This window comes from Musca autumnalis, unplaced genomic scaffold (genome assembly GCF_047663935.1).
Source record: "Musca autumnalis isolate F117 unplaced genomic scaffold, ASM4766393v1 scaffold_3, whole genome shotgun sequence".
NCBI classification, from domain to species: Eukaryota; Metazoa; Arthropoda; class Insecta; order Diptera; family Muscidae; genus Musca; species Musca autumnalis.
In genome coordinates this window covers 24,504,427-24,520,233 of record NW_027411866.1, presented here as the reverse complement: position 1 = coordinate 24,520,233, position 15,807 = coordinate 24,504,427, and the positions used below count along the sequence as shown (strand labels likewise).

The following is a 15,807-nucleotide window of genomic DNA, read 5'->3' as shown; positions in this document are numbered from 1 at the left end:
ATATTTTGACGTTTGGTGTGGTAAATTGCCCGATTATTGTTATCGATTTAACACCTTATTATATGATGTAACACCATGGTGGAATAAGAAGGTGTTACATCAAATCATACCAAACTTCAAATTTGATCACAATAATGCAGTCATGGTACAATAAAGTAGAGGTAGGCCAGGTATGAAAATCACTGAGAAATGTCACCCTGCAGCCATGGCTTAAAACGTCAAATGGCATGGTACAATAATAATGGTAGATGTACCTGCATAGCTATCAAAAACATATGGGACTTAAAGCTTCACTTTTTATATGTTAAAAGTGCCATATAGTGTAAAAACATTTCTTTCTAGGCTCCAGAATATTCTTGCTGGAAAAGTGTTCCAAAAATAGCAAAAGTTCATCCCAAACTTATGACAGTGAAAAAATGTCATTCACTTATCTACTTGACAAGTTTGGCTAATCTGACATCGTGATTGCTGGTATCCGATTTGCAGGTAAATGTCAGCAGAATTTTTACAAAAATTGTAATTTTTACATTCCCATACTTTTGGAACAAATTTAAATTAATATCAACATTTGATAAATTGTTCATTCGTAAGTTTTGCTAAAAAATCAGCAATTTTATTTTGCCGCGCGAATACATATTTGTTGTCTTTGTTTTCAATTTTAAGATATAGTGTTACAGCAGAAGTTTTTTGTTGGAACAATTCAGCGATACATCTACCTTTATGATTGCATAATGTCAAAAACAGTACGAAATGTCAACCATGCTTTTGACAGATTAGGCCATAAAAAGAAAAAAATTGTAATCAGCTGTTAGCTGTGGCCTACCTTTACTTTATTCTACCATGAATGCAGTGCTGTGAATTAGAGTTGCATCGTTCATGAACGAACCGGCTCAAAGGAACGATTCCGTGAAAAGAACGAACGGATCCGTATCCAGCTCATTCTTTTATACATATCGTTCATTTAGATCCCCGATGGGAAGTCATCCCCGGCTGCTTACAAAGTTACGGTTTTGCAGTCAAACTCTAAAGCTGAAACCACATACAACGTTTGAGTAAAGTTTTGTGTCGTTTCGGCCGTTTTTACACTGTTGGGCATGATGCCGAAAAATTCAAATTAATTTGAAATATATGCCGACAAACAGATAAACGCTGGACTTTGGTGTCGTCGTCGCCCTGTTGTTGTTTTTTTCTCGACGCCCAACGCAAAACTTTAATCAAACGTTGTATCTGTTTTCAGCTTAAACACAAAACAATGATTCAGAGAGCTACTCTCGCTCAGTAACTCACCTCATTCAGTAGCACATCTCGGTCATATTTCTTTTGCATCATTCGTTCATCTGGTTCTTTCATATCAAAACCATCACCACTACGTTCAGAAACAAAACCACCCCATTAGCACACAAACAAGCAAGTTACTTGAAGTAACACAAAAGAACGATTCGGTGAAAAGAACGACGGAGTCGTATGCAGCAGAGAACGAACGAGTTCAATAGAAAATAATACAGTCAAATGTATTGTTGAACGAAAAAGAGCCAACGAACGAAGTCAAGATCTATTTAACAGGTCACGTAAGTACCACAACAACAACTCATTTTTGGCGGAAAATTCTTCAATATGTCAAAATGTTTGTTTACGTTTTCATACAATTTATTCACAATAACAAAATATTTGATAGATTGAAACCAATCAGCTGGCCGTTTTACGCCACCTTATAATTTCATCATGGAACGAAGTAAACGACCCGGATCTTTTTGGTGAACGGAATGAAAAAGATCGATCAGCTCAATGAACGAGATTGCCCAACTCTACTGTGAATTGCTTGTTTACATTTTGTATGAGAGTTTATTCACAATAATACATTTTGACAACTAGTCTGAAAATCAGCTGTTTTTGGCGCTATACCTTCTTATTGTGCCATGTGTAACACCTTCTTATTCCACCATACAGGTGCTACACCCCAGCGAAAAGTTTGCCTCCAAAGAGGCAGTTAAATGATATGTACAAGTGATTTGGAAGTGCATCAAATTATCCATTTTCACTCATGATTTTTAAAAGGAAGTGACACCGGAAAGAGGCACTCCATTGCACCGCATTTTAACTGACCCTTTCGCATTGCATTTTAACTGAACCTTTGGCACTGCATTTTAACTGACCCTTTGGCATTGCATTTTAACTGACCCTTTGGGGTAGAATAGGAGGCAGTCCAGAGCACGTGTTTTGAATAACAAAATAAAATGCATTTATTATTTGTGTAAAACAAAAATATTAATAACTTTATTAAATTAACACAAATTATGAAAATTCTCTATTGAATTCAATGGCAAACATGTGTGTTTCCTCCGCTCTTCATTTAATCCAAGCTTAAGTGCTTTTGCTTCATCTGCTAAATGGGTTTGATACTGTCTTCCCATCACCAGTTAAGGGTTGTTTACACCATCTATCAATGTCGTATGAGATGCCAAATTTTCTACCTGCGAATGTTGTACACATATGGTCTGTTCCTTTACTTCTGAAAGTGGTAAAACCGGCAAAAGTAGTAAAAGTTGAAAACTGCTCCCATATGAATTGTATTGTGTCTGAAGTAAAGGAACGCTTTTCGAGTAAAAAGTTGTAAAACTTGAAGATTCTTGAACGTAAAGGAACAGGGCTATAGTGTAACCACTATGAAAATTTTCATCTATCAAAATGATTTGGCAACTCATATGTAAATTTTTCATTTAGGGAGCGCTCTATTTGATACGGCATTCTCGTATGTAAACATAAATTTATCAGCTGTTTTCTGACATTCTCAAAAAAAAAAAAAAATGAAAAACAAAATCTTTTAAAAACGAAAATGGAAAGGTATGTATATTTAAATATTCAGTAAAGTATCGATTGGTCGAAAGAAGCAGTCTTTGAAATGATTGTTTGGTGGCAAAAACATGAATGCATCTATAACTCCAAACACCAATTCTACCAATTCAGTTTCCCTCAACCAAAATTAAATTGCAACTCAACAATAAATGTAAATAATGACAAAAACAGCTGTTTTTATATTTTTAGGTTATGTCATACGAAAATAACACTTGCAGGTATGAACGCACAAATTGAAAGTTGTATGTATGACGTCAATTTTGACAAACATAGAGAATGTCGAATGGGTGAAAGAAATGGCAGCTCATATGACATTGATAGATGGTGTAAACAGCCCTTTAAGATTTCGACATGTACTCCAACAACACTCCATTGGGAAATTTTCTTCTCGTGAGTTACCGGAAAAATGTTCACAAATTAAATATTATTTAGTTTGTATTAACAAATGTTTGGAAATGTTAACACGATTATCTCTTTTTGTAAATGTATTCCGCTGCCTGTAGAGATGTACAAACTGACTTATGTACATGTAGGGATCTCTAACAACTGCTAATAAAATGTAGTGAACGGAGTGCCTTTTTCACTACTGCATCCGGATGCTGATGAATTGTGAGGAATTGGAGTGCCTTTTTCACGACTCCGCTGAACTGCCTCCGGATGTGGTTAAGATGTGACAAATGGATGTGATTCTTTGGATTACATCCAAATGCGGTTAAAATGTGAGGAATGGAGTGCCTTTTTCACGACTCCGTTTGAACCGCATAAAAACAAGCCGTGAAAGAACTAGTCTACATTGCACTACTTCCAATTTATTTTGCTGGGACGTAAAACAGCTGATTGCCACACTAGTTGTCAAAATTTATTATTATGAATAAAACACATACAAAAGGTAAACAAGCAATTAACATTAATTTTGACATTTTGTATGGTTAATGGCACAATTCTTGTTATTGATGTAACACTTACTTATTCCGCCATGGTTTCCATTTACGAAATCCACTCGATTTCAACTGTCAATTCTATTGCTTAGGCGTCAATGAATTTCATATGAGTTTTCATTTGACGTATACGCATAGGAATTTACAGTTGAAATCCACTCCATTTCGAAAATGTAAACGTACTATTAAGCCACCTTCTTCTTATGCGACCTTGTATATACCATAAAAACAACTATTGTGATGTCAATAGTAGTTTATTGTGAATTATTTTCCTGTTTTCTTTTTGGAAAATAAACATTTTAACTAGAAGAATTCGTAAAATTGTTGTAACAAGTCGTAAATAAGAGACAAGACCACAAGACCTCCGTTAGCCATGTCTGGACTTCATTTGGGACGCATGTGTCTTACATGTCTACAAAAATCTTCCGCAATGTGTAAGTTAATGGATACAACAGAAGACAACTATCCATCGATTGAGTTGATGCTACGCCAAATAATTCCGACTTGTATTTCAATTGTGGACGATGCGAAATCATCATCCCTTGATATGGCTATTTGTAAAGATTGTTTGGAAAAGTTAACAACAGCCTATGATTTTCATAAAATGTGTTTGGAAAACAATGAAAAATTACACAGTCTGTGGAGGGAAGATGTAAAGATGGCACAAATGCTGTATCAAAAGATAAAGGTAGAAGTTTCAGGAGATGTTCCAAGTGAATATGATAAAGAGCAAATGGATAGCATTGAAATGGGTCCAGTAAAATCGGAAGTAAGCCATGACATTATTAATGATGTCAAAGCAACTAAAAAAGCGATTGGCAATGATGGAGAGCAAGAACAAGTTTCAGAAGATACTACAAATGAATGTAAGCGGGAATGTGGTGGAGAGCAAATGGATTTCGTTGAAATTGGTCCAATAAAATTGGAATCCGATGAAGACACTTCCTATGGAAGTGGAGTACAACATGAGGAAGAAGAAGAATTTACTGAGATTTCAAATCTCGATGATGCAATGAATTTCGAGACTAGCGATGATGAAGAGCAAGATGAGAAAAGAGACAAATCTGACAAAATTTTAAATAAAAACGAATGCCCCCACTGCCAGAAGGTATTTAAAGTAAATTACTTATTGAAATTGCATCTGCGTGTTCATAATGAAGAGAATAAACATGTTTGCCAGATATGTCAACATCGATTTGTTACCAAGAAGGGATTAAGCCTTCATATTAAATACAAACATGAATATGAACAATTGCTATCATGTAATATCTGCCAATGTTATATTGGATCACTTCCAGCACTGGCGATGCACATGAAACATAGCCATCCTGATGTGCCACCCATTAAATGTGAAATGTGTGACAATGTTTTTCGTTCGGAAAGTCATCTGGCGCAACACAAAGCAGCAAAGCACGATGTGCAAGATTTTACCTGTCCAGTGTGTGGCAAGTCCTTTAAAAACAACAGCATTTATAAGAAACATAGGAGAATTCATGAAAAAGATGACAATGATAAGCATTTCCGGTGTACAACTTGTGACAGAAGGTAAGTAAAGATTATGGAAATAAAGGAGCAAGAGTTAAGTTTAGGGACATCGATTGCTCCACATAATATGTGGATAATCTTAAACAGGACAACAATACCTACCACTTCATAGCAATCCAAATGGTGCCTCTAAACTTAATTTATTCCCAATTTCACAGAAGCTTTTTATTTAAACAAATTACAAATATTTATCACATATTTTCTTCTTTTTTAGATTTGACACCAAACACATCTTAGAACGTCATCAAGTTGTACACACTGGCGAGAAGAAATATGCATGTACCTTTTGTAATAAACCCTGTGCATTTAAGGGAGATTTGATCAAACATTTGCGCACCCATTTGGGCGAAAAAACATATCTCTGTGATAAATGCCCAGAATCATTTAAATATCACAAAGAATGGCGGGCACATAAAATTCAACATGATAAAATAAAAATTAATAATATCAACTGAGAGGAGTCAATAAATGATTTACAAAATGAATACTTCACACACATACCTAACTAACGACGCGACGTACAAAAATATTCACCTCCCCTCTACCGACCTTATATAGGCAGGCGCCTTGATTGGTATTCCCTTTATATTGTTGATTATTCGGAACGTAAATTCCTTGTGAGTTTTCTCCTTTAACTTGAAACGGCGAAAGACAAATCTCAAGGGGAATTATTGTTCAGAATAACTAAGCCCCATTATATTTAGATACATATTTAATTTTTATTTATTTTTCTATTAGGTTAATTTGATCTCATAATAGTTCTTTGTGTAACTAAATGGCAAAATCTGAATCTGCTTTGTTGCTATAATATTAAAAAATAAATTACAAAGTATATATAATTTCGCATCTGTTCAACAAAGGGGTATTAATTAACCCAATATTCTAAAAATCTCACTTTATAATAAAAAAAAACCCTCACGAAAAATGGCACATTTTTGTCTAACCTTCCGCCAAAAAATGCCGCTATGTCACTCTTCATATCATCAGAGTAACTACTTACGTATCAATAGTTTTTCGCTGAACCAGTAAGGAAAGGATCATAGTCGGGCGGGTCCGACTATATGATACCCTACACCACTGTGATTATGTAAAATATATATTTAGGAGATATACAGTCAGGGACAAAAGTTTACATACACCCCCTAAATCTCGGGCATTAGGGTTAGTAGTGATTTTTATGAAATTCCAAATATGCAGTCTTATTTCTTCTCACTAATAAACAATATTTAATAGAACAAAAGTATATTCCATAATACAAATAACGGTAAATTTTACAAAAACCTAAAAATGATGGGGACAAAAGTTTACATACACCCCAAGGAAATGTGGGTATTACCGTGCTCTTTTTGGAATTAACAGCAAAATTTATACATTTTGTTGTTTTGGCGAATGCCTCTGGGTGTCTGAGTATTAGGGTAACCCTAGTACTACCACATAAAATGCAACAATCTGGCAGCATCATAGCAGTGTTGCATGCATCAGTAGTTTTAAGTTATTATCTCTCTCTACTCATTGTCAGTACACAGTCAGTTAGTTACTTTGCAACCACCAGTTAATAGACATCTCATCTGTACATATTTCGTTATAGTTCATTGTTCTTCATAATTAATACTTTATTTCAACTCAAAAAACAACTTAAAGTTTTATTCAATAAATGAATTGATTGTTATGTTTAAACATCGTCTTTCATTCAATCGACCACCTCCGTAAGAACATAACAATTTGGCGACGAGGATTTTGGAACAAAGATGTATCATTCTCGCTAACAATTTGGCGACGAGGATTTTGGAACAAATATAAGTTTCAACAAGGCTGCGTAATAAGATCAAGAGATCGCACACAATAAAAGTTGTGGCAGGAAGATTTTCAAGGAAAACATAAAAACGCACAGGCGCAAGTTCATCAGGAATATTCTAACAAGAATTTTCAAGAAATCTTCAGCGATCAACGCTCACACAAACAACAGTTTGCAGTCTCACATATACAGAAATTTTTTCAGCTCAACACACACACCACTACAACGTTGGGAATTTCATCATTTTTGCAGCGCACACATACAGACATACAACGGCAGCGTCTCTAACAAAATTGTAACGGCTGATAACACACAGACACTAGAACAATCTAGACATGTCGGAACAAGCGAATATTTTACAAATACTTGCGAATCAACAGGATTTGCTCAACAAACTCACACAAATCATCGCTGGACAACAAGGTGCAAACACAGTTTCATCATCAATTCCAGGTGAATCATCAGTGGCAAAAGCCCACCTCATGGAATCTTTAGCTAATTCCATGACGGATTTTCACTATGAGCCTGACAGTGGTTTATTATTTGAATCGTGGTACAATCGTTTCAAACACATCTTCGAAAGGGAAGCAAGTGCACTGGACGATGCAGACAAAGTAGGACTTTTGTGGAGAAAAATGTCCAATCACATTCATGAACGATTCAAGAATTTCGTGTTACCAAAACAACCTCAAGAACTTTCATTGGCAGACACAATCAAGCATCTCACAAGACTATTTGGCCGAACAGAAACACAAGTAAGTTTACGTTATAAGTGTCTCCAAATCACAAAGATGGAAAATGAAGATTTTAAAGAATACGCTAGTCGTGTCAATCTTCAGTGTGAACTTTTTAAACTGGATGACTTAACTACAGACCAGTTCAAGTGTTTAATTTTCATACTTGGTCTTAAATCATCACAAGACAGTGACATCAGAATCCGTTTATTAAGGCATCTTAATGAAAGTAAGGAAGTAGTCAACTTAGAAAAGCTGGTTGATGAAACACAAAGCATTTTGGATTTGAAAAGTGACACAGCACTAATTGAGGGAAGCCAAAAACAGTGCAACAAAATTGGTAAGCCTCAACAAAAACAAAAGATACCAAAAACAGCATGTTGGTATTGTGGAGATATGCATTATGCAAAACATTGCCCCTACTCCAAGCACAAGTGTACCAAATGTCAACAGATTGGTCACAAAGATGGTTTTTGCAACAGCATGCACAGGCAGAGCAAACCAAATCACAACAACAACAAACCTCAACAGAGCAAAACCAATCATGACCAAAATTCTAAGAAGAACAGTGTGACTCATCAGAATTTCAACAAGAATAAATCAAAATTCAATACAAAAACTATATTGTCAACAAAGCAAGTACACTTCAAGGAATTAAGAAAATATGTCACAGTGAGTATTAATTCAAAACAAGTGAAATTACAAGTGGATACAGCCTCCGACATAAGCATAATTTCTGAGTCAACTTGGAAACGCATAGGAAAACCTGAAACAACCCCAACAACAGAGACCGCCAATGCTGCAAATGCTGAGGAGATGAAATTTCTAGCTAAATGTTCAACAGAAGTCTCAATAGGAGATAAATGTGAAATAGTGGAATGCTATATTTCAGACGTGGAATCACTAAATGTAATGGGCATAGATTGGATTGAGAAATTTAATCTATGGAACATTCCAATTACAGCATGGTGTCATCAAATAAATTTCAACGATGAAATATCAAAAATAAAATCATCATTCAAAGAAGTATTTGACAACAGTTCAATGGGTTTATGTACCAAAACAAAAGTAAACATCAAGGTACTTCCAAACGCAAAAGAAGTTTTTATACCAAAAAGACCAGTTCCATACGCAGCACGCAGTGAAATAGAAACCGAACTGCAACGTCTTGAAAATTTAGGTATAATAACTCCAGTGGACACATCAAAGTGGGCAGCACCTATAGTCGTAAGTAAACGCAATGGAAAAGTAAGAATTTGCGGAGACTATTCAACAGGTCTAAACAATGCCATAGAACCTAATCAATATCCGTTGCCTACACCAGAAGAGATTTTTGCAGAATGTCACAACTGCACAGTTTTTACCCATTTGGATCTATCAGACGCCTACCTACAAACAGAAGTAGATGACGACAGTAAGGAGTTGTTAACAGTCAACACCCACAAGGGATTGTTCAAATTCAACAGATTACCTCCAGGAGTGAAATGTGCACCAGGTGCATTTCAACGAATAATGGATAAACTATGCACAAGTATAGATGGCGTTAAGGCATATATCGATGATATTATGATTGCCAGTCCAAACATTGAAAAGCATAAGCAATCCTTACAAACATTACTGCAACGTATTCAAGAATTCGGATTTCGTCTAAAATTTGAAAAATGTGCGTTCTTTCAAAGCTCAATTATTTATTTGGGACAAATAATTGATAAAACAGGAATACGTCCAGATCCAGAAAAAATCAAAGCAGTTCAACAGCTCAAAGTTCCTGAAAATATATCCGAGGTAAGATCTTTATTAGGTTCAATCAATCATTATGGAAAATATGTTCCTAATATGAGAAATCTGAGAAAGCCTCTTGATGACCTTTTAAAGAAGGAAGCTCATTTCAAATGGACAACCGAGTGCCAGGCAGCACTAGATAAATTCAAAAGTATTCTTTCATCAGATCTCTTGCTCACACACTATGATCCAAATTTACCAGTCCATATAGCAGCTGACGCATCAAGTCATGGTATTGGTGCTGTTATATATCATACATTTCCAAATGGAAGTATGAAAGCAATTCATCATATTTCAAGGTCATTGACTCCTGCAGAGAGAAATTATAGTCAAATTGAAAAGGAAGGTCTCGCTTTAATTTTTGCAGTACAAAAATTTCACCGCATGATACTTGGTCGAAAATTCACACTTCATACAGACCATAAACCATTATTAGCCATATTTGGGTCTAAAAAAGGCATACCTGTTTATACAGCGAATAGACTTCAAAGATGGGCGCTAATTCTACTTGGTTATGATTTTGACATCAAGTATACGAACACTCAAGACTTCGGACATGCCGATGTTCTCTCAAGGCTTATAAAATCTCATGAGAAGCCTTCAGATGATTTCATAATAGCATCAATCAACTTTGAGCAGGACATACAAAAAGATTTAAATGAATCAATATCAAAATTTCCAGTAACAAATGCTATGATTGCAGAAGAAACAAAATCTGATAAAATTTTTCAGAAAATTTTATCATACATGGAAAAAGGATGGCCTGAAAAACAAAATCAAGTGGACCAACAAGTAGCACCTTATTTCAAACATAAGGATGAATTATCACAGGTTGACGGATGTCTACTTTTAAATTCAAGAATAATCATTCCACAAAAATTCAGGAAGAAAATTTTAACACAACTTCATCGTGGACATTTCGCAATTGAAAAATGCAAAACGCTCGCAAGGAGTTATGTCTATTGGCCCAACATAGACAAAGATATTGAAGACTACGTCAAAAGATGTCAAAATTGTCAATTAGTATGTAAAAATCCAGTCAAGACAGACTTATCATCATGGCCATTAACAACAAGACCGCTAGAACGAGTTCACATCGACTACGCTGGTCCAATTAAAGGATTTTACTATCTCTTAATAGTGGATGCATACTCAAAGTATCCAGTAATTTATCAAACATCGTCAATCACAGCTACGTCTACAATCAAATTAATGAACGAATACGTTTCACAATTCGGAAACCCGGAGCAGCTCGTGTCAGACAACGGAACACAGTTCTGTTCCAACAATTTTGAGCAATGGTGCAAGGAAAGAGCCATTCAACATACACGCACAGTTCGTTTTCATCCCAGCTCAAACGGACAAGCCGAAAGGTTTGTTGACACATTCAAAAGATCACTCAAAAAAATGGAAGGGGAAGGAACGATACCGGAAATACTTTGCAAGTTTCAAGAAGTATACAGATCTATGCCAAATGTAAATTCACCAAACGGTTCATCACCTGCAGAAGCATTTATAGGACGCAAAATGAGAACCATATTCGACGCTCTTAGAAAGCCTTCAACATCAGCTCTGGAAAGAAACGAGAAAATGGAAAATCAGTATAATGCCAAACACGGAACTAAGCCTAAATCGTTCAAGCCAGGAGAATTAGTATATGCAAAAGAGTTCCGTCACAACAAATCAGAATGGGTTCCTGGAGAAATAATCAACAGAACAGGTACAGTCACTTACGACACAGCAATATGGGTCGGAAGTCGCAAAAAGTTAATCAAGGCTCATGCAGATCAACTTCGAACAAGATTAGCAGATGAGGTTCCTCCATCATCAGACAACGCATTACCTCTTGATATATTACTTCAAGACTTCAACATTCAATTGCCTACTACGGATTATACAGCATCACAACAGTCAAGTGAAGATTTCATTACTCCACCAAGTTCACCCATCATCAACTATCAACCAAGAAGGATCACACAGAGAAGACAGCCAGTTGAAGTAATATCCAGAAGCCCGGTTCAAACTTAAAAGGGGAGATATTAGGGTAACCCTAGTACTACCACATAAAATGCAACAATCTGGCAGCATCATAGCAGTGTTGCATGCATCAGTAGTTTTAAGTTATTATCTCTCTCTACTCATTGTCAGTACACAGTCAGTTAGTTACTTTGCAACCACCAGTTAATAGACATCTCATCTGTACATATTTCGTTATAGTTCATTGTTCTTCATAATTAATACTTTATTTCAACTCAAAAAAACAACTTAAAGTTTTATTCAATAAATGAATTGATTGTTATGTTTAAACATCGTCTTTCATTCAATCGACCACCTCCGTAAGAACATAACACTGAGATATATTTTAGAGATAAGAAAATAATTTTTGGGGGTCAAATGCCGTTATTTAAGGTCAAACTTCTTGTATAGCTTGTTAAAGCTGAACCTTGCTTAATTCTTTGCGTTTTTAGGTAATGCACTTTAAAAAACCACAAAATTAGTGTCAGATTACAGATTTTGAGACCCTAGAAAGCGTTGGAGTTGTTCTTGTGCAAAATGTTACTTATTGGACGTCGATAAATTCCTGCTTTTCATCAGATTTCTCAGGAAGTTAATAAATTCCGCGGAATTCTTGGTGCAAATTACATATAGAAGGCCTTGAATTGCCTTGTAATATGGTCTGATACAATCCTCTGGCATCAATTAACTCAGAAATGTACAATTATACGAAACTTTTCGCCCCTATAGTGACGGTAATGATCATAATACGAAAACGACGTTGTTCACAGTACAAATTTCATCCTTTTTTGGTAGTGCTTACATTTTGATGCGTTGGAAGCTTCGGGAACAGGTTTGTAACAGAATATTTCACATTTCTGATTCAATTGATGCCAGAGGATTGTATCAGACCATATTACAAGGCAATTCAAGGCCCTCTATATATAATTTGCACCAAGAATTCCGCGGAATTTATTAACTTCCTGAGAAATCTGATGAAAAGCGGGCATTTATCGACGTCCAATAAGTAATATTTTGCACAAGAACAACTCCAACGCTTTCTAGGGTCTCAAAATCTGTAATCTGACACTAATTTTGTGGTTTTTTAAAGTGCATTACCTAAAAACGCAAAGAATTAAGCAAGGTTCAGCTTTAACAAGCTATACAAGAAGTTTGACCTTAAATAACGGCATTTGACCCCCAAAAATTATTTTCTTTTCTCTAAAATATATCTCAAACACCCAGAGGCATTCACCAAAACAATAAAATGTATAAATTTTGCTGTTAATTCCATAAATTGCACGGCAATACGCATATTTCCTTGGGGTGTATGTAAACTTTTGTCCCCATCATTTTTAGGTTTTTTTAAAATTTACCGTTATTTGTATTATGGAATATACTTTTGTTCTATCAAATATTGTTTATTAGTGAGACGAAATAAAGCTGCATACTTGGAATTTCATAAAAATCACTACTAACCCTAATACCCGAGATTTAGGGGGTGTATGTAAACTTTTGTCCCTGACTGTATATCAATTTGAACTGATTTCTATATAATATGGTACACCTATTACTAGACAAAATTCCGTCACACATTCCAAATTTCATCAAAATTGGACAAATATAGGGCGTTTCCTGCAGCAAATACGTGAAATCGGGCGAAAATATATATGGCAGCTATATCCAAATCTGAACCGATTTCGATATAATTTGGTACACTTATTTCTAGTTCGAGTTCAGCCACACAATCCAAATCTTATCAAAATCGGACGTATATAGCGTGTTTGGTGCAGTAATTACCTCAAATCGGCCGAAAATATATATGGGAGCTATATCCAAATCTGAACCGATGTCGATGTAATTTGGCACATTTATTTTTAGTCCGAATTCAGTCACACATTCCATATTTCATGGAAATCAAACATATATAGCGTGTTTGGTGCAGCATATACCTGGAGGAATCGGGCGAAAATATATATGGGAGCTATATCCAAATCTGAACCGATTTCGATATAATTCGGCATACTTGTTTCTAGATCGAATTCAGTCACGCTTACCAAATTTCAACAAAATCGGACCTATATAGCGAGTTTGGTGCATCAAATACTTAAAATCGGCCGAAAATATATATGGGAGCTATATCCAAATCTGAACCGATTTCGATATAATTTGGTACACTTATTTCTAGTTCGAGTTCAGCCTCACAATCCAAAGTTCATCAAAATCGGACGTATATAGCGTGTTTGGTGCAGCAATTACCTCAAATCGGCCGAAAATATATATGGGAGCTATATCCAAATATGAACCGATTTCGATATAATTTGGCATACTTGTTTCTAGATCGAATTCAGTCACACATACCAAGTTTCACCAAAATCGGACCTATATAGCGTGTTTGGTGCAGCAAATACGTCAAGTCGGGCGAAAATATATATGGAAGCTATATACAAATCTGAACCGATTTCGATATAATTTGGCATACTTGTTTCTAGATCGAATTCAGTCCCACATACCAAATTTCATCAAAATCGGACCTATATAGCGAGTTTGGTGCATCAAATACGTAAAATCGTCCGAAATTATATATGGAAGCTATATCCAATTCTGAACCGATTTTGGATCAAATAATTATATTCCCCAATTTTCAGCTGAATCGGACAAAAACTGCGACCTGTACGTTGCGAACAAAAATACATGGACAGACGGACATGCATAAATCGACTCAGAAAGTGATTCTATGTATATCCCCAAAAGGAACTATGGGTCTATTTCGTTTCCTTTTGTGTGTTACATACAAATGCACAAAGACATAATACCCCTTACCACAGTGTGGTCTAGGGTATAAAAATAGAAAAGGATATGTTACTCAATCTGAACCTTAAGAACGAAGTAATGGAAATCCCGGCCAAGTCTACTATGGGAAATAGATGAAATTAACATGGAGCAAGGGAGTATGGACTCAGATGCTAAACTTGCAGCAATCCCAGTTCCAGCTAGGCACATGCCGGTATTAAACTTCAAAGGCAGAATGGAGAAGGAGGGATCGACGATAGAGAATTCAAGGAGATTCTAACATCAATCAATCAGTGCAATCATAAAAATTTACCTCGGAATATTTTCGCACGGAAAATAATTTAAAAAGGTGTATCAGTATTTTAAAACGTGGAAAACTACTAGAATAGCCTAGTTATGGAATATTCTCGTCTAATCGACCAAAATATTAATTTTTTGAACATAAATACGGAAATAAAAAAATTTGTGAAATTTGGGGAAAGGGAACAAATTACACACGGAATTTTTATTCATGATTGCCCTGAAAATGAACCCCCCGTGAATTTTCTCACTCTCTCCTTAAAGTTGCAATGGCAGAGAGACAAAACTCACGGTTAGTTTACATTCATGATCGGGCCGAATACATAACTCTAAGGACAGACCTACTAGAGAAGCTAAAGATGCGCAGCACTACAAACGTGCTGTATTATATCTTCGCAAATTTGTGGTATGAGATCCGATTTTGCATTCTGAGAAGGAAGTCTTCTTCATTAGAAGCAAGCTTAGGTACGTGAGAAAATTCGAGAGAACTTAACTTCAAGTACGCCGACACGAATTTCAGATGGCCGAGATCTTCCTCCCATAACCCAGTAGTTGCTCAAGTCAAAAAAAAATGCGATACCTACTGCTTCGAGCAATGTGGTAGAGTCAATATCTGTTCCGAAGCCAAACCCAAGCCAGAAGAGATTTGTTAATGGCCTTGGTAAACGCTGGGAGGGGCTACGGTCTTCCAAACTGAAATATAATAGAGAAATTTGTTACCAGCACGGATTCCCCGCAACTATCATCGACAAGGAGTTCTTAGTAATAATGCTGGACGTGTCCTAATCTTCTTACATCTGGCAGTACTATTTCTAGTTTAACCCCTTGTGAGAAGTATGGAGAGATGGATATTAAGGTTGCTTTGAACTCTATAGGGGGGAGAGGGAGGTAATAAAGTAAATACAGTTTATCGGGTATGTTATGAGAAACACTTCACCTCTAACTTCACACTTCAAGCATTTTGTTCAGACCATTTACGCTTATTTTTGGAGTATTTTATGGACGAGTATTTATAGGGTGTAATCTTCATTTTGAATACCCTAGGGAATCTGGAAGAGACGGACTTGTGTAG

The 15,807-nt window shown here is 35.8% G+C and overlaps 1 protein-coding gene across 1 annotated transcript; it reads left to right on the top strand.

Moving 5' to 3' along the window:
- Positions 1–3,954: 3,954 nt before the first annotated feature.
- Positions 3,955–11,230, top strand: LOC141396963 (uncharacterized). The gene is made up of 2 exons (XM_073972711.1): positions 3,955–5,336; positions 5,551–11,230. Exons 1-2 carry the CDS (start codon positions 4,165–4,167, stop codon positions 5,789–5,791), a joined length of 1,413 nt encoding a protein of 470 aa, XP_073828812.1. The 5' UTR covers positions 3,955–4,164; the 3' UTR covers positions 5,792–11,230.
- The last annotated feature ends 4,577 nt before the right edge of the window (positions 11,231–15,807 follow it).